General features: G+C 36.6%; 1 protein-coding gene across 7 annotated transcripts in view; it reads left to right on the top strand.

Annotated features, from left to right (window-relative positions):
- LOC120543278 (rho GTPase-activating protein 26-like) overlaps positions 1 to 18,998 on the top strand; it is a 250,835-nt gene that overhangs the window by 185,752 nt on the left and 46,085 nt on the right. For all 7 annotated transcript variants that reach the window (XM_039776307.1, XM_039776305.1, XM_039776310.1 and 4 more), the window contains exon 18: positions 3,499 to 3,658. In XM_039776307.1, the coding sequence (XP_039632241.1) occupies positions 3,499 to 3,658 (160 nt within the window). The remainder of the gene's footprint in view (positions 1 to 3,498; positions 3,659 to 18,998) is intronic.

Genomic DNA, 18,998 nt, shown 5'->3' with positions numbered 1-18,998 from the left:
AAAAATGTATAAAGGAGCTTAAAAGAATGGATTTAAGTGGACACTCTGCTTGACATTCACAGATGTGGGGTTTATGCATTCATAAGATGCACTGAATATAAAGTGTAAATGCATTGTGTAAATTTAAACATGCAGGAATTTGAAAAAAACATTTAATCCTCAACTTTGCAATAAAATACCCATCTGTTGTCTAAACTTGAGTTTTCTATTCAAGGGTTGGAGGGAGCCAGATTCTATCTGGGTAACACTCCAAACAAGGCAGTAATATAGCCCTGGACAGATGCCACTGGATCATATGGCATATACTGTACATACTATGCTCTCTAACACTCACTCATACTGAGCCAATTTACAGTCACCATTTAATGCAAGACGCACATCTCTGATATGTGCAAGGTACTCTCTTTTCAAAGTTCTATCATGAAATATTTTATTAATTCTAAAATAACTTTCATTACAAAATTAAATAAATAAAATATATTTATTATTATTAGCCATTTTTTCCAAGTTGCAGTCCAGAAAGGTGCATGTTTCGAGCAGTTTCAATTCAGTAAATTGCATTATCTAATGAATCTAACTTCATTTCACATTTAATCTATTACACAACTTTTGAGAGTATTACTGCAGAAATTAAAGGGAATTGAAAGTGCATTCAAAACAGAAGACAGGAAGCACTTCTGCACGCAAACGTTTGAGGAAATCTGCAACCAACTACCAAATCATGTACAGTAGGTGAAGCAGAGAGCCCAACCATTTAAAAGGATTTAAATGAGGTATTGGGAACACTGAATGGTTAGCTAATCAAATATGCTTGATGGATTAAATGCGTTCTCTTGTTTGTAAATTGTGTTTTTGGTAACTTGGTTTTCTTTTTAATATTCACAGCAACCATCTTAGCTAAAAAGAGATCCAACTAAATAGTTCTGTAAAATATACCCTACCAATACTGATAACGTAAATGTCCAATTTATGACAGTTGCCACATTTCTTCAGCTTTATAATATATGCTCTTAAAACACAGATGCATATTCTTCTCTTGAAAAAAAAATCCATCCATATTTACTGTAAATATGACATTCAAGGCATGGCAGAAATGAACAAGATAAGAGGAAAGTGGGAGTAATGAAAAAGTTTATAGTAACACGAGAAGGACATTCAGTTATGGTGATGAATTAGATCTTTGCGGAGTCACTCGGGCATTAGTCATAAACAGTGCTGAGGGATGTAGGGAAAGATTGCCAGTTTTTTGTACACTTTGATGTAGCTGAACTGAAGAGCTCTTTAACAAATACGCACAAAGTACTTGCCTAATGCCATGCTTGTTTCGAAATAATTAAACATTCATCTTGTAAAGTATTCTCTCTAGAGTAGATAGAGTACTTTAATGCTCTAAGTCCCATGGATTCCTTCATATCTCCAGCTCTGGTTTCTTCACTTACATCAGACTTGTGCTGACAGATTTGTGAATAGTCAGTTTAGCTTTTATTTTTCATTGCAGTATCGTAATTATGAGGCTTACTCTTGTCTTTGGTCAAAGCTAAATCAACTTTATGTGGCATGGTGATGAATAATGCAGTATTTAGTCAGGACCAGAAAGCTTCGGTTTCAGTTTCCATCATTGTTGCAGTACGTGAGCTCTAGTAAATCACGTGGTCTATACTTAATATACTGTACTAAAATTGTTCAAAGATATATATCCAAAATATTCTCTTGCTGTTTACAGTCTCTTAAGAGTGAAGATTTTTGTATTCTTGTGGTTCCTTTGTTTCATTCTCAAGCCTATTTTTTTTTACATTACATGCAAACCTGCAAGGAAAATTTTAATGAAAGTTGTATTTTATTACTACCAAAGTTTTAACACTTTTCTGGTTATATTTTCTCATCATTTCTTTCAACTTCAGATGAGCAGGTAATTTGGAGTGAATAGATTCTTGAAAGCCTTGCAGTAGACGGCTGATCCTTTTCAAAACCAAACATTATTCTTTATGAATCCATGGTGGCTTTTTAAGAACTGCACAATTTCAAAAGGCAGCTGTTGAGAGAAAAATTGCGGAGCATTGCCCTTTACCTGTGTTAACCTACAGAGTTGCTTTTCTGTGAAAGGTGATGTTTTTATTCTGGAGAATTGGAGAAGAGATGAGCACAATATTTGACATGTTATGGTGCCGGGTTGAGTCAAGTGAGTGTTACACTGCAAGTGGTGTATTTATGTGTGACCTGCTTATATATGAGAAGAACCCCATTTTTAGACATTTAAAAGACGTGCACGGCTGAAAGGTCAGTGGTGCAAAGCAATAGTGCCGCTTATAATGATTATCAGGAAAAGAGTTTTTACATCATAAACTAGATTTTCAAAATTAAGGATAATGAGATTGGTTGTGATGAATACATTGAGACAATGTACAAGTACACAACTATGGTTGGGGCCCCCTAATCTATTAGATTCTAAATCCCTTCACATTAACAACTACTAAAGATGTTGTTTGAGATTTGTTTTGGATTTGTATGCATGTAGAGAAGGTAGCATTGTTCAAGCAGTTAGAAGACTCCTCAGGAAATATTCTGGTTTCAAATCCTTTAGCTCCTGATCCACCTAGCCTCTAATCAGCAGCCTACTGTAGTCTCTTTTTACTGCTCATCGCATAAATCTTCCAGTTACAAGTGAGATATAGATTTGACGCCGATGGCAGCATAGATTTAATTTTTCTCTATTCACTTGAGAAGTATAATAAAATGTAATTCAAGTTTTAAAGTGGTTGAGAACGATTGCAGTATTGCTCAGCTATCTATGCTTGGCAAAATAACAAAGGAAAAGATCAGATGCAAGGAACAAAACATTTCATTGGTATTCTAAACTTGAAACTGAATAATTTTGAGACTTGATTTTCAAATAGTCCAACTCCATATTTTTGAGCTAATCTAACTTGTGTGGTTTATAAAGTATATACTTCATGGGGAGGCTTTCACATGATGTCTTTGAGCTGCAAGTTAGACAGCATTGTTGAGTTGCCCAAAGGCGTGAACGAGAACACCTCGAATCTTCTGCAAATGTTAATTAGCGTGATGTGGTTATTTCTAACTAAGATGTGCGCAACCCAAAGTATGTGTGTCTGTTTAATTGAAAGTGTTTTGAAAGAGGCATGGTTATTGCAATGCTTTAAATAAAACTGAAGTGCAAATTTTCTTATAGCAGTAATACATAAATCAATAATCAATATGAAAATGGCTTGAAACTTTGACAAAGTGACTAGGCTTTGGAAGTGAACTTGATAGTAGATATGCCTTCTGTGTTTCCTTCTTTTGCCATGCTGCTTATTCTGTTTCACTGAATTAGGCAGCCTGCATGAATCTATGGTGACTGTTCATCTGGAGCTTTATTATTCATTTATTGGATTTTTAAAGGTTCTTTGTGTTCTATTCCTCTTTTTATGCTTCATGAAACCATAACTTTTACTTAACTATGGTGTCTTGCGTTGCTCTCTTTTTCTCCTCCCACAGAGTCTCCAAGCATCATGAGAAAAACTTAATGACCACAGCAAATTTAGGAGTGGTTTTTGGTCCAACATTGCTGAGGCCACAGGAAGAGACTGTGGCTGCCATCATGGATATCAAGTTTCAAAATATCGTTGTTGAGATCCTTATAGATAATTGTGAAAAGGTAAGATCCTAGGGAGGTAGGGGCTGTGGGTCTAAGGCTGAAATATTGCGGTTCATAGTAAGCAGATGTGCATGTAAATGTAAACGATCAGGAGGATGGCGTCAGGGTCCCTTTCAAAGTCATCTGTAGATGTGAATGTATATTTCAATGGAGTATCCTCTGGGGGACCAATTAAGGGTAAACGTACACCATCTGTCCCCCTTGTCTTGGATTTGAGGATGCCACTTCTTCTTCTAGTTTCTCTCCCTGCCCTTTTTGCTTCTGGCCAAGCAACACCAATACTCACAGCCGCAGCCTCTGTCACTTGTATTTTATAGCACTTGCTAATTACTGAGGTTTGTCGAACTTTGTCTTTCCATTTCACTCTTCACTGTACACAGCAAATATGTTTGTGTCTGTTTTTTGCTGTCCAGGACACAGCCTCTTCTTTAGTCATCTGTCCATCCTTTGGTTAGTGCTGCTTTCAATAGCTTCTGCTGCATTCTTCGTTTACCTAAAGCCCCCTATTAGCACTACGCGGAGCATGGAAGTTTACATAATATTAATAAATAGCATCAAATCAAAAAAATGTGTTGGCTAATTTTCTTTTTTCTATAATGTCAAGAATTTCAATCAAATTAGTCAGCATTTTTGAGATCTTGGGTAGTTTTTTTTTTTTTTTAATTGATGTGTGTAGTCCCCTAAATATTATATATCGAAATGTCATTTATTAACAGAAACATACTGGCCTAAATGTACAAATATCCTAACAACTTTTGGCTTTTTAACTAAATTGAACATAGTGTTTTTGTTACTGAGGTAGTGAGTGAGTCAACTTTGCTTTATATAAAGTATGTAGATGGATGGACTTGTCTGCCCTGCCCCACAGTACTCTTCCAGCATTATTCCTGCCACTGGTTACTGTTTCGTTTACACTTTTGTGGATGACAGTATATGTACTTATGCCAAATGTCTGTTGCATTGTGTAGTGCAGTGGTTCTTAACCTTTATTCCTCAAATGTCCCCTATGTGAACTATGAGAATATGGGAGGGCCCCCTGTGCAGGCTAAGATGTTTTTCCTGTTGTACTATTGCTGCAGTCTTGAAAAAGCTGCCTGCTTTTGAACTTCACTTTATGAAAAAAATTATGTTTTTCTTCTAGTGCTACTGTATTACACTGCCTGTAATTTGTAATGGATAATACGAAATTAAGAAGCCATTTCAAAAAACAGCCTGGATGTGTTTATTAAATAAGTTACTTTTACTAGTACCTGAATCTGTTAATCATATCATAAAACAAGTTGGCATGTTTTATGGATAACTAATTACCAGTAATACTAAATTTCTCACTGCTAATACTTTTGATATCAAAAGCTTCTCACTTGGCTTAAGCATTACTTTTTACATTAAGCATAAAATGATTACATATTTATGAAAATAAAAAGTAAAGTTTAACTTTCAAAGTTGCTGCAGGCATTTCTTTACTTTCATAACTTATTACCTAAACTACTTCATTATCCTCTGGATTCAGCACTGGAACATTTCCATCAGCAGTAACCACATTTAAGAAGAGTGGAAATGCAAATGCGTTTGCTCCCCACATAAAATAATCAAGTCAGTGTTAAACACAAAAAAATCATGTCTGGTGGTGGCAGCAGTCATGTAAGCCGTGGGAGGACCAGCAGCTTTCCCTGACAATTGTGCAGCTTTAACTCTTTGATGGCTGAATATTTTTTCTAAAAAGAAGCTCACAAAGCAATTGTTTCACACATAAATCAACTTACAACATCTGTTGCTACGTGCCGTGGCTGCTGTTGGCGCATGTTTGGCATCTCTGGTGGCAATGGCTACGTGCAGGCACCTCAATGGACAGCAGGAATGCACGGTGGGCTGTCTTCGCACAACAGGTGGGTGGTTGGTGGTGGTCACAGTGCAACATAATATGTGGTGGTCCTCCCAGGCAAACGCTGCTGTATGCGCATCAGCTACATGTAAGAGGGACCGATCAGGTGATGCTGGTACCTCACTTTCGTCCATCTCCAGATCACTTCTATCAAACTTGGAGTCTGAGAATGAAATTACGTAAAACATCCGTGGAGTAGTTTGCTTTGCACATTTGCTTTGGGCTCTCGCCAGATGTTGATGCTATTTTAGAGGTGGTTTGCTCTTCGCTACTCATGCACGCATAGGGAATCAAGGTCAAACAAAGCTATGTACCATTCCTTCTAGCAAAGAGAGTCAAACTAAAACACAAGGGTGAGTTTTGTCGCATCTTACAGCTGATTATCATCCTCTACCTCTGAATTTTGACAAAAGTCGACTTAAGCCCTGAAAGAGTTAAAAATTGAGTGGAGTGGCAGTGTAAAGTTGACCTACCATATCCTTCAAATCCTTCCATATCCTTTATGGAAGTGTGGCATGTCAGCAGTTTTCCAGTGACAGACTCACCTTTGAAAAGGAACGTACTTAGAAATGACCTAATGTTAAAGCCCAGGGGCAAATAACTTACTCATACCTAGGTTTAGAGCTCAATTACTTAGTCATCATTAATATTGACATAATATTAGATGACCTTTCCGTACATTAATAGGCTGTTTTTAGTTGAGACTTGTGCTTTTTTCTGAGCAGAGTAAGCCTCATGATGCATGGTGAGTTTTTCCTTTTTAACCTTTGCTAGTGGCTTTTTTGGTGTTTTGCTTAGCTTTCCAGATTACTGTACCCTTACCATATTTTACTTTGCTAGGCTTCTCGAATACAAGAAGCAGAATTAGTCACAGGAATGTTTGTCATATATAATGTTTTTGATTTCCCTTGTGTGTGCATCGTTGATGTTTTAAAGAATGTATTCTGATGGTGCTTTATTGTATATTTATTTAGTGATGCACATTATGGGGCACACACTTTATGTAACTTTTCATCTTGCAGACTTTGCCAGGCCAAGAGGCTAAAATACTTTACCTTTATATGTGGGTATAAAGGCAAGATAAATCTGTGTGTAAATATGTAAATATATGAGGAAATTAAGATATTTGTCTGTATAACCATTTCATCCATAAGCCTGAGTGATGTGCTGATTATTGATTTTAAATATTCATGGATCTGTGTATTAGTTAAATAATACAGTATGTGGAACTTCTCAGATTACACACTTTGAATGAATACAATCCACAGGAAAAGAGAAATAATCAACAGCACATATAACCAGATAGCATAAATGCAGGTTACAGTAATATTAAATAAAGAGCAGACAGCATCATGCTTTGACCGAATACCTAAAAACATAAATGTCAGTAGATGTTCTTAAGGTGAGGTGTCTGTTTTGGCATAAGAACACTGTGCTGTAATGGTTCCCAGCACTAAAATTTTCCTGGCTGGCATTAAACTTACAACCATGCACTTCAGAGGACCTATTGATGGACATTTACCCAGAATATAGCAGTTGGTAAACCTAAGCTTTTTCCACATATCTCACATACATTGTGGTATTTTATTTTCATAAATTATCTTACTTTTGTTTATTGTTTTGCACATCCGTCTCACATAATAACATCAAGTACTTTTAGCCAACAAATTATCCAACATAATAATTTATTAGCCAAAGAAGCGCTGCTGGGCCTCCTTCTTACCTACAGAAATATGCCATTAAAATGTTTCACTATGACTGCTCTTTTATGTCAATATATTTAACATTTAAGGCAGAGGTTTTCTTTTTTGCAATTTTTGGGCATATTTGAGAGGGATTGTGGTGTTGCTTGTTATAACATTTCTTCAGCTTCTGTAAAAAGCTACATTTTTACCTTAGATCAAATAAAATAAAATTCTATCAATCATTCTGTCTGCCTGCCTGCCTAATATTCCGTAGCTGAATTAATAATTTTCCTTTGGTTGAATTCAGAATTTTCCCTTAGTTGAATTAACAATGTATAAAATATTCTGTCAGTGTTCCTTCATCGGATTCATTGAGCCATGAGGCTTGAGGCTCAGTTCAAACCACAGTTAAGTTGCCAAATTGCTTAAATTTCCTTGAGCCATGTCACTGGTAAAGAAGATGAGTGGAGGAGGATGCAAGTTCAATTTCCAGGGGCCTCATGTATAACGCCGTGCGTAGAACTCGCACTATAACATGGCGTAAGCACAAAAGCCGAAATGTGCTTACGCACAGAAAAATCCAGATGCAGGAATCTGTGCGTACTCCAACTTCCACGTTCTTCCGCTACATAAATCCCGATCAGCGTGAAAACTAACGCTCGTGCACGCGCATTATGTAACGTCCCAAATCCTCCCAGAATTACACCTATTTGAATATGCAAATCAATATAAATCGCCCTTAAGCGCAGCCTTCTGTGAAAAGACAATGGGAAAAGCACGGGGAAAATATAAGAATTTCAGCGAATACCAAGTGGAGGCAAAGGAAAAACATACTATTTGTTCAAATAAACCGTGGTATAATCAACAAAAGGAAGTTGATCGAGTGGCATAGTGTGTTGGAGAAACTTGAAAGCTCACATTAACAAAATCGCACAGTGCCGGAAATAAAAAAGTCGCATATCAAAGTCGCCGTGAAAAGAAGAGTTGTAAGCCCACCAGTGTCATATGAAAGCTTATTAGGGTACAGAGAAAAAAGGCACACGGTGGGGAAAAAGCACAAAATGTCAACTTCAGTCTCGACATTTCCACTTTAATCACGTAGTTTATTTTGTCATTAAACTAGAACATCATAAACTTCATCTTAAAATCGTTTAATTAACCAGTTTCTCAAATCACATCGTTATTAAAGTAGCACGTTAAATGCTTTGTTTTGTATTTGATCTTCTATGTGCTCTATGGGTGTGAATCACTACTTGCTTCTTAAACTGGCTCTCTTCCTCCAACTGGACACAGAGTCCATTACATTCGTGATATTACAGCTCTCTGAATAACTAAAATACTGAGATGTATACGTGATATCATTTTCATGATGATAGGAGTTAAAACACGTTATTAAACATGTGTTTCACTTCGATGAAACAATTTATTGCAGGAGTATTCAGGGGCGGCTCTGGGCTTGTGGTGGCACTGGGCAGAGGAAGAATCGGTGGCTCCTTCGTCGGCCAATGTCAGTAACGTAGCTTATGTATGGTGGATGGCCACGTCCGTTGCAGACACTAGCAGCCTCGTGCTCATGACACAAGCATTTAACTTTTGCCGAAATTTGTCGCTGCTTTTTAGCTGTGTTGTTATTTTCTCTTTCTGTTTTATATTCAATATATATTGGCGTAGCCGTCACTGCAGTCAGTGCTTTTCTTTCCCCAAGTAACCGATCGCCATACAATCAGCTCTGTAATAGACGTTAAGCCATCTGTAAGCTTAGCGCTGATTCTTCAAAACGTTTAAAGAACATTGAAATATCTTCGTAGTACATGTTTAATTATTCTATCCTTCACGACACTCCCAGTGAAGAATACAGATTATTTAAATGAAGTTAAAGTTTTATCTGTATAATTTAACAAACATATTTTGCTGCATTTCACCTTAAAAATGATATCGTCATCATATGTAAATACGCGCTTTATAAAGTGGCTCAGGTTGTGCGATATTATAACTATAATGCAAGTTTACAGTGGGGTGATTGTAGATTAAGTGCATTTAAAGTTCTTGGGATTAAACTGTTTCTGAACCGCGAGGTCCGTACAGGAAATGCTTTAAAACGTTTTGCAGTGGCTGAGACAGCGTGTCCTTAAAGCTGTATACCGATAATTCTCTTTCCGATCAGCTGCTGCTGTGATTCACACTCAGATACAGTGATATAAATACTCTGAGTGCTGCAGTGAGAGTAATATGGAATAAGATGATCCGCTGTGGCAACTCCTAACGGGAGGAGCTGAAAGAAGAAGAAGAAGAAGAAGTGAGAGTAACAATGCTAAAGTAGTTATGGTATTTGGAATACTATGGCTGTTCCCTGGACCATTATATTGTTACGAGTTAATTACAATCAGATGCATTACACTAATAAACAATATGCGGTTAGTTTCTGTGTATTTATAAAGCCGCGTCATGAAAATAATGAGTAATCGCACAGGAACAGTAGCATTGCTTTGACGCTGGGTGCCGCCAGTCTGCAAAACCGAGCGTAGAACTTGTGTACGACAAGGTATGAGGTACTGTGGAAAAGTGCGTGGCTTTACGGCAAGTGTAGGTTTTATACATCGCGATTTGAATGTGGAAAAGTTCTTACGCAACATTTCTGTGCGTACGCACCGTTTATACATGAGGCCCCAGGTCACCAAATGGATTGCTTTGTTTCTCACCTGCTCTCCATATGCCCAGTCTTACAGGGAGTTAGCACATGTTGTTGCTTCCCCTATAAGTCAGGCATATCTTACTGCATTACTGACTGAACGAATTCTCTTTTTTTGTCAGACTTCAAAAACAACTTTTAAAATATGTGTAATGTGATTGTGATTCATTTCTTTATACTTTGAGTGAAAACAGCTTGCATTTAACCTATTGTTGGCATTTCAGTACTGGTGAATTTACTGACAATAATGGCTAAACAAGGTGTTTGAATCATTAGACAACTTTTTTGGTGCAAAATGGTTCCTTGGGTGAATGGCTACAATTATTTTGTAATTGTTCTATTAACGCTTCCAACGGTACCGTGGCTAGTATTATATGAAGTTACTCGCTTACTTGTTACTTTTTTTCTGTCTTTTACTTTTATAATCATAAAGTGTAAGGCAGGAATAAATTCTGGACAGGATGCATGTTCTGCTATTTCTCTGCTATTCATCACACTCTCACACAAACATTCACCAATAAATAAAGAGTTCCTTCATTAAAAGCTTGCATTAAAAGGTAAAAGCAAGTGACACAGCGCTTCAACATGTTAAGGCCTCAGAATGCTGACAAGAATGTACATTTTTAAGGTATGAGATTCCATAAGTTTAAGGTCAGAGCATAAAAACTAAGCAAACCTTTATCAAACCGCAGCCAACTGGCCTTTAAGCTAATTGTGGTTTCCATTGTGTACTACAGTGCTAGGTACAAGGCTAGCATTAATGAACTCTGTCTTTGGACTTGTCATTGGTGATGACGCATTCATTCTGGTACTGCAAGTTCATATCATATATTTTGATTTGTATTTGATTCTTTTACATATTTATTGCTGCATTTTTTTTTATTTTATCATGCATTTTAATGTCTACTTTGATGCCTGCACCAGACTAACTAAAAAAGGGTTTAAAATTCAAATCCTGGATGGCCCAGTGGCAGCCAGTTTTTAATTCCAACCACTTTCTCCATTATTAACTAATTACTAATGCTAATGAAACATGCCATGTTACCATTATTTTAATTGACTTGAATCTTAATTGTTTAATTACTTTTTTAACCAGTATTCAAACAATAATAATGAGGTACAAACTGACATGTGACCATTCAATACCTGTCACAGTAAAAGGAGAAAAACTGAAAGCCTGAGAAATATTAAAATGTCATGATCCACAAAGCATTTGGAGTGGTGATCACAGAAGAAACACATTTAAAAAAAAAAAGGCAAAGAAATGATAACACTAACAAGCCATAGCATTAAATAACAGGTTTTATAACAGATAAATGGATGAAAATGTGGGCCCTCCAAGACTGTGTGAAACCCCTGATTTAGCTGGGCATCTGTTAAGTTGCTTTGATTTACTTTGACGTTCGACTGATGGTTAAGGATAATGCTAAAAACCATTACATAAGTCAGTCATAATTAAGGCAAGAGACATATATTAAATTAGCAGCAACTTGTTACTAATTAGGAAAATTGGCTGGAATGAAAACTATAGCCACTGAGGCCTTCCAGGACCTGAATTTGAGGTATAAGGTAAGGTATATTAACAGTAAATTTAATTGGTAACTAGTCAGTTAGGTAAACCTCAAAGGTAACATCTAAATGTTTTGTGGATTCTACCAAACTGAAGTTCAATCCCAGTGTATTGAGAGCTCTCAGAATTTTGTTGCTATTAGCAGATTTACTGTTCACCAAAAAAAAAAAATTTCCACAGCTGTTTTTTTTTTTTTACTTCAGTAAAGGACCAAATTAGAGGCATAATTACAAAAAATATTTTTCAGTTTTTTTTTTGTTGAAAAATAGAATCATTATATTATATTTCTAAATGATATTACTTAATGCTTGGAATTTTTTGGCAGTTATTTCTAAATTAAACTCAGTGTTCCTATGGTATCCTGTTAGGTGTAACCTGTCTGAATATGTGGTAGTGTTTAAAATCATTCTGGTTTATTAAAAAAATATTATATATATGATACATGAGAACACAACAGGGAAACAAAAACCAAAGTCAAAAGAGATGGTAGAAAATGTCTCAGTTTCAGAGGGCCAGCATTTCTCAGATCTGATAAAATTGTTTAGCTTCTTTTTCTTAACAGTTTCCTTTGAAGAACCACAAAACAAATTTTTGCAAAACCTAAAAAGTAATATCTTCTAGTCATGTGCCTTTGCCACCCACCTTTTTACTTAAGGGAGTTTTCCATCCTCTATACCAGAACTTCTCAGCATCTGATGTAACATCACCAGCAGAGATGTCCTACTAGAATTTAGTTGCTGAATTCTGCAGACTCAGTATCTCTGTTGCTCGTGTACCTATCATGAAAATGCTAACATTAATGCGCTATCTACTAAATCTTGGAAACAATTAACTTTAGACTGAGATAGAATGATATTAAAATCTGCTTAATTTTTATTTCCTTTGTAAAGGGGGGTTGTGATGATATAGAATGCTATAAAAAGATTTCCTAATTATACTCATAGTCTCTTCACAGAATCAGTTGACTTTCTTTTCTGTAAAAACCTAAAGCTCTTCTTCAGCATTAAGTCTGTAAAGCAGTATGAGGTGAACTACATCTGCTATGGTATTTTTATTGTTAAGCAATTGTAAAAAGCCACTCATGTTGAAAAGTACAGTACATGCTCTTCTCTTTCATTTCTCCCTAAAGTAAACCTTTTTCCAAGGTATCTGCTATCCAGTTTGGACTGCAGTTGCATGTTACAAATTAACCATGTACATTCTTTCTTATTTTTTTTCCAACTGTTTAATGTTGTAGCAAACAAAGTAACTTCAAAGTTTATAGGAGTAATTTCACCATACATGAGGGATGTGTTATTATGCAAATTCTACAAATGTAGGTTTGGTGCTCATCATCACTTATTGTTCTAAATCCGTATATTGTTTTGTGTACATTCTAACACTTACAAGCATGTAGATGTTGTGTTGCTACCAGCTCAGTGCCATCTAAAATTGCCTCTGTGTGTTCAATAATCAGTTGCCTTTTGAAAATAACTGGATTAAAAAAGGTTGTTGGCACTTCAGGAAGCACAAGCAACGATCAACCAACTTAAGGAATGGATTTTGTGTGCATTTTAGATAAGAAACATTATTAAATAATGTAAGGCCAGAACCTAGAAATGTAGTAGAAGAGGCAAACAGGCATAATGCCGCAGGTGTATACAATTTCAGGATGAGTGACATGTCAGGATACCAGCACAAGTAAAGAAGATGCAGACAATAAACAAATGCATTATTGGAAACAGGACAAAAGGTGCTAAAACACAAGAAACTTTAAAATACTTCAAATAAGAACCCAATGTAGAGTCAGGATGCCGACATAAATGACTACCTGCACTTTCAGCAGCAACTGAGAGCAGAATGTTTGGTGTACAGCCCTTAAATAACTAAAAAATCTATTGAGACAGTATATTATTAAATATTGAGTGCTGTTGGGACATTAGGATACCAAAAGATATAACAGTAGAAATTATATAGAGAAGGGCATCTGTGGAATAAATGACATGTGCTACTCTTAGGAAGCTTCTTCCTCTTCATCTTTTGTCACTTCTATTTTGGGCTGATGTGCTTAATCAGCCTTCTCCATACAGCTCAGTCCTGCTCTTCCTCCTCAGTCAAACCTTTTTCTTCAGATATTCTTTGATCACACAATACTCCTGTTACCTTCTTCTAATTGTTTTATTCACACTGCATTCTATGAGTTATCTCTGCATCTAATTTTCCGTCTTAGACAATCACTGAACTAGATATTTAAACTTATCCACTCTTTTCAATAGCTTTCCCTGCATACTATCTTCTGAATTGTGATCGTTCATTAAACCTCATATATTCTGTCTTCTTCTGGATTATTTTCAGTTATCTTCTTCCAAAATCCTTCTTTATTCTTGCAACTTTACACTCCACTTTCTTTTTGATGGTGCTACACAACACAGTGTCAACAGTAAAAAACATGCACCAGGGGATTGCTCTTTTATTCCATTACTCATCACGTCCATAACCAAATCAAAGAAGTGAGGATTAAAAGAAGATCCCTGGTGCAGACATAATCTAACTAGGATCTTCTGTTTTTCCCCAACACTGCTTTTAACCCAAGTCCTCACTCCTTCATACATATCCTGGAAAATCCTAGCATATTTCTCTGCTATTCATCTCTCTCTCATGCACTTTCGGACCTCTTGATGTGGCACTCTACCATAAGCCTGCTCCAAATCAATAAATACCATATACAGTACAAACCTTTCAGTTTTTCTAGATGTTTCTCTATGAGATGTCTCAATGCAAAGACTGCATGAGTTGTTCCTCTCCTTGGCATAATACCAATTTTTTTTTTTTTTATTCCTTCTCGCTATAACCCTTTCCCAAAATTTTCATTGTGTGTGACATCAGCTTTGTCCCGCAATACTTTCTACAATCCTCAATATCACCATTTTCCTTATAAATGGGTACAACCACACTGTTCCTCCGCTGTTCTAGTTTTCTTTCCTCTTCATGGGTCTTTTGCATTATGTCCCACGACCCATCTACTCGTTTGTCTCCTAAACTCTTCCACACTTCTGCTGGCATTTCATCCTGTCCTGCTGCCTTTCCATTTTTTAATTCTTTTCAGTGCCTACTTTACTCCTCCCTCCTTGTTTTTGGTACTAGCCCTTCATTTGGGACTTCATCCCCAAATTTTACCCTTGGATTTTCTTCATTCAGCAGCTTTTCAAAGCATCTCTTCCATAAGTTCTTAATTCTGTCATGCTCACTCGAGACCACACCTTGCTCATCTTTCAACTGCTTTATCTGACTAGAATCCTTTTCAGCCTTGTTCCTAGTTTTCACTATTCTAAAAGTCATTCTCTCTTTCTCTTTTGTCTCAATTTTTTATACACCTTCTTCAAAGCTTGTGCCTTGCCTCTGGCCATTGTTCTCTTTGCCTCCTTATCTATCTGCCTATACATTTCTCTGTCTTCCTCCTGATTGGTACCATGTCTTCTTTGCCTCCTCCTTAGCCTTTATCACATCCTGCTCCTCTCTGTTCCACCACCGTGTCTCTCTGTCCCGAGGTGAGCACCTGCCTGTTGTCCTACCCATCAACTCTTCACTCTTCTCTTAATGCAGCTTTTCTATTCTTCCCCCTCATTCCTCCCCACACTCAAATGGATTGTCTTGTAATCTACACCACTTTAGTCTTGGTGCAGCGTGCTCTGGTTTTATTCTCCTGCTGATTGCTGATTTTAATCTCACATTCCATCACCACTGCTTTATGGTGCACTGTTACACTTTCCCTATTTATGACTTCACAATTTTTTATCTCTCAAATGAGATCTTCTACACATTAAAAAAGTATATTTTGCTTTCCCTTCCTCCACTACTGCAAGTCACAAGCTGATTTATTTTCTTTTCAAAAAACATCCATCCATCCATCCATTATCCAACCCGCAAAATCCTAACACAGGCTCACGGGGGTCTGCTGGAGCCAATCCCAGACAACACAGGGTGCAAGGCAGGAACAAAGCCCAGGCAGGGTGCCAGCCCACCGCAAACAAAACATGTTAACTATTACCAAAACAGATGCCATTGCAAAATCAACTATCCTTTCCCTTTTACAATTTTTCTCCCATACTCTCCACTCTCCATTTACCCTCTCTATCATCTCTCTACTCTTTCCCACATGCCCATTTAAATCACCACCATCCATCGCCTTTTTTTCCTCTTCTGCCACCCTAAGCTCTTTATCCAGTTGTGTCCAGAAAACGTCTTTGTCCTCTTCCTCACAGTGCACTTGAGAAGTATATGCACAAGTGACATTAATTACAGTCTCACCAAGGCCTCCTCCTCCTCCTATTCACATGGACAAGACTGCCTTTTAGTTCTTTGGATATTACTATACCTACACCATTTCTCTTTTGCTTATTTGCTCCACTATACAACAGCTTAACACCTCTCAATTCTCTTGCCTTATTCCCCATCCATTTTGTTTGTTTCCACACACAACAATTTCACTTTCCTCCTTTCCATCAAATCTGCCAACTGTCTTCCTTTCCCACTCATTATCTCAATATTCATGGTTCCCAGTCCTATCTTTAATCATCCCTTTTCTTTCCTCTCCCCTGTAGTCTTTTTCTGATTCTTCTGGGTTAAGTTCTTTAGTTGGGCATGCCCTTTGCCTGGTTCCCCTTACTCACTTTCAACAGGAGTCAGGCAAGGCCCCTGTGAGTCGCCTTCTGGATGCGCCGTATCATTTTCCAAAGCTGACTGGATTGATTCCATCATTGAGGTCTTGGCTATTGTTTTACAGCCGGATGCCCTCCTTGACACCAACTTTATGTTTTTATCTGGGCTTGGGACCAACTCTAAGTTGGGCTGGTTTACCCTCCTGGTGGCTCTTGGGAGACTAAGGGAAATAAATGTCTATTACACTTGAACAGAGAGGTCTGTGTGGGGACCTAAACTTCGTGTTTAGAAGTGTCATCAGTAGACAGATCCAGCAGAATTCTTTTATTTATATAATCAATTATGTATCCAGGATTATCATTAGAAATTAGAGGAAGGTGCCCTGAAGACAGAACCCAGTGCACCCGCAAAACTTACTGAACAGAGCAAACTACTGAATTGTATACAATAACTGAAGTAGATTCCGTGATCATATTGAAAGAGCTCTGAAGGAAATATGAAGATGGCTAAGCTATTGGTGAACTGAATTATCTGACTAGGCACATTCTCAATGGGCTATTGTGTAAAATTTCTCCTGCCCTTACAACACACACACTAAAAAAACACTTTTTTTGAATGCGTTCCTCCACTTCTGCAAGTAAAATTTAGTCATGTGGCTTGTGCTTCATTCATTGTTTTTTAAGGCAGTCTATGAGTTCTGTATGGGTTTGTCTGAATAAATTAGATAAATATTGCCATTTCAGCCTTCCATTTGGGAATTCTTTCCCACAGTATGATTTTGGGTTAATGTTAAATAAAGTTCTGAATTGTAATACATTCTAGCGCATCATGGTGCAAGAGAGTGGTGACATGTTGCATGTTGGTCAGACATTTAAGTAAAAATTTCACTGTGCTCTGTACACAGAACAATACTACTACTAATACTGTACTACTATTACTACTACTAAACACTCAGAAGTAGCCATCATCTCAGCCTAAGGATTGTTTATTGCCTAAATGATATGTCTAACTGCAGTCTACAGGTGCAACGAGGGTCAAGAGCCAAATCAGAGTGGAGGAGCTGATGTTCATAGTAATAATGATCTTCACTCTGGCATTCTGATATTGAATCTTCAGAGTTTATGGTTAATGCTGTCTCATGACTTCAGAATGTTTATTTAATTTCTTTCATTTTATAAGTGTTATTTTAAAGCTTTTTATTTGCTGAGATCACATATGTACAGCATAGGGCAGCGTGAGGTTATTGCTTATTTTAAGTAATTATAAATTTGTTTTTTAAAATTGACATGAGGTCAGTAAAGCCTATAAAAGGGAGGAAAATATGTTTCTGCAGCTCATGCATGAAGAAATATGGAAGCTTTCAGTTCAAATAATTATAACATCTCGCCTCTAGCTCAAGGAGAGAAGGGCATTATCTCTGGGGATCAGAAGCAATTTCTCAACTTGTTGTTTGAAAGTTTTTAAAAAGGTCAGCAGGAATTTAGCAATAAATATTCACTAGTCCCTGCTGCAGTGGAGATATTGATTCTTTTCAGAGGTCATGATTAAATACTGGTTTAATTTTCTCAGTTGTGTTTGTAAATTGTTAGCTGTTGAGAACACTTGAAAATTAGGTGATTTATTAAAGCAAGTACCATAAAATGCTTGTCCTTAATAGCTCTTTAATACTGTATGCTGAAGCTTATCGTTAGACTATGAAATTTAGTGATGTCTTACAGAGAGTATTTGCTATGCCCTTTTTATATACACTGCCATAACCTGAAGGTGCAGAGCTCTTTTTGAAAAGTAATTAAATGTTCATTATTTTTACAATTTTTATTGTTCATATAGTATGCAGATTACACAATGATAAAAATAGAGTGTTCTTCATTTTTAAATTTAACACAATAATAATTGTCCCAGATTCAGGGAAGATTTTTTTTATAATGCTTCTGTTTAATAGGGTTGAAGATATCTTTTCTGAGTAACTGTTAATGTAATTCATTTTTGATAGGAGTCCATCTAATTAAATAAATCTGCCTAATGTATCTGTTTTGGTATTGGTTTTAAAAACACAGACTTTATTTTTAATGGAAATTCATCTGAGCCGTAATTTTTTTCAACCTTTGTTTCAAGTTTGTATGAGTTAATTTCTTATTAGAATATTTGCATGCTAATTTTGTTTTGTTTGTGATGCTCAGCATGGAATATCGAAGAATAAGAATTCATTTTCATTGGCACCCTGATTTTTATACTATAGCAATACAAAGTTTACATCTTCTTGCATATTGTTTGCTTTACAGTATGTAATCTCAAAGAATTCAGATAGGATGTTGCAATATTGGTCAGCATTTTGCAAGTTCAGGTTTAGTGAATGAACACTGTATCCCTGGAAAGCAACACATTTGGTTACCAGTAGGCAGTCCATGATGATAGACACATTTAAAGCAGATCTAAGATAAGGGTATTCAGAAGCCGATCATTTTATGTTCACGGTAAGGGAGATACAATAAATTACTGATAAAACTCTGTAACTCGACAGCTTTGTGTGAAGGTACTGTCATCATCACCTAACACTACACATAATTTGGAATTATTTACTTGAACGATTCAGATATTTTATCTACTCAGTGAACACTTTACAAGGTACATCTATCAAAGTAACATTCAAGGTGCCAAAAAAAGATTCTTAACGATTCTGGTCTATGCTGACTCGATGGTATCATGCATTTCATTCAGATTTTTTTTTTTTGGTCACCTTTTTGTGTTTTGACCCAGATTTGTTGAAATGTGCATGGTCATTAAAATGCTTAACCATTGTATTTTTTTATTGCACCACTATCTGCATACTCGTGTGCATAGCGGCTATCTATACTAATAAATGGCAAAGCCCTCAC

Source organism: Polypterus senegalus, chromosome 13 (genome assembly GCF_016835505.1).
Source record: "Polypterus senegalus isolate Bchr_013 chromosome 13, ASM1683550v1, whole genome shotgun sequence".
Classification (NCBI taxonomy): Eukaryota; Metazoa; Chordata; class Cladistia; order Polypteriformes; family Polypteridae; genus Polypterus; species Polypterus senegalus.
Note: the sequence above shows the minus strand (reverse complement) of the source record. Positions and strands in the feature narration are given on the sequence as shown.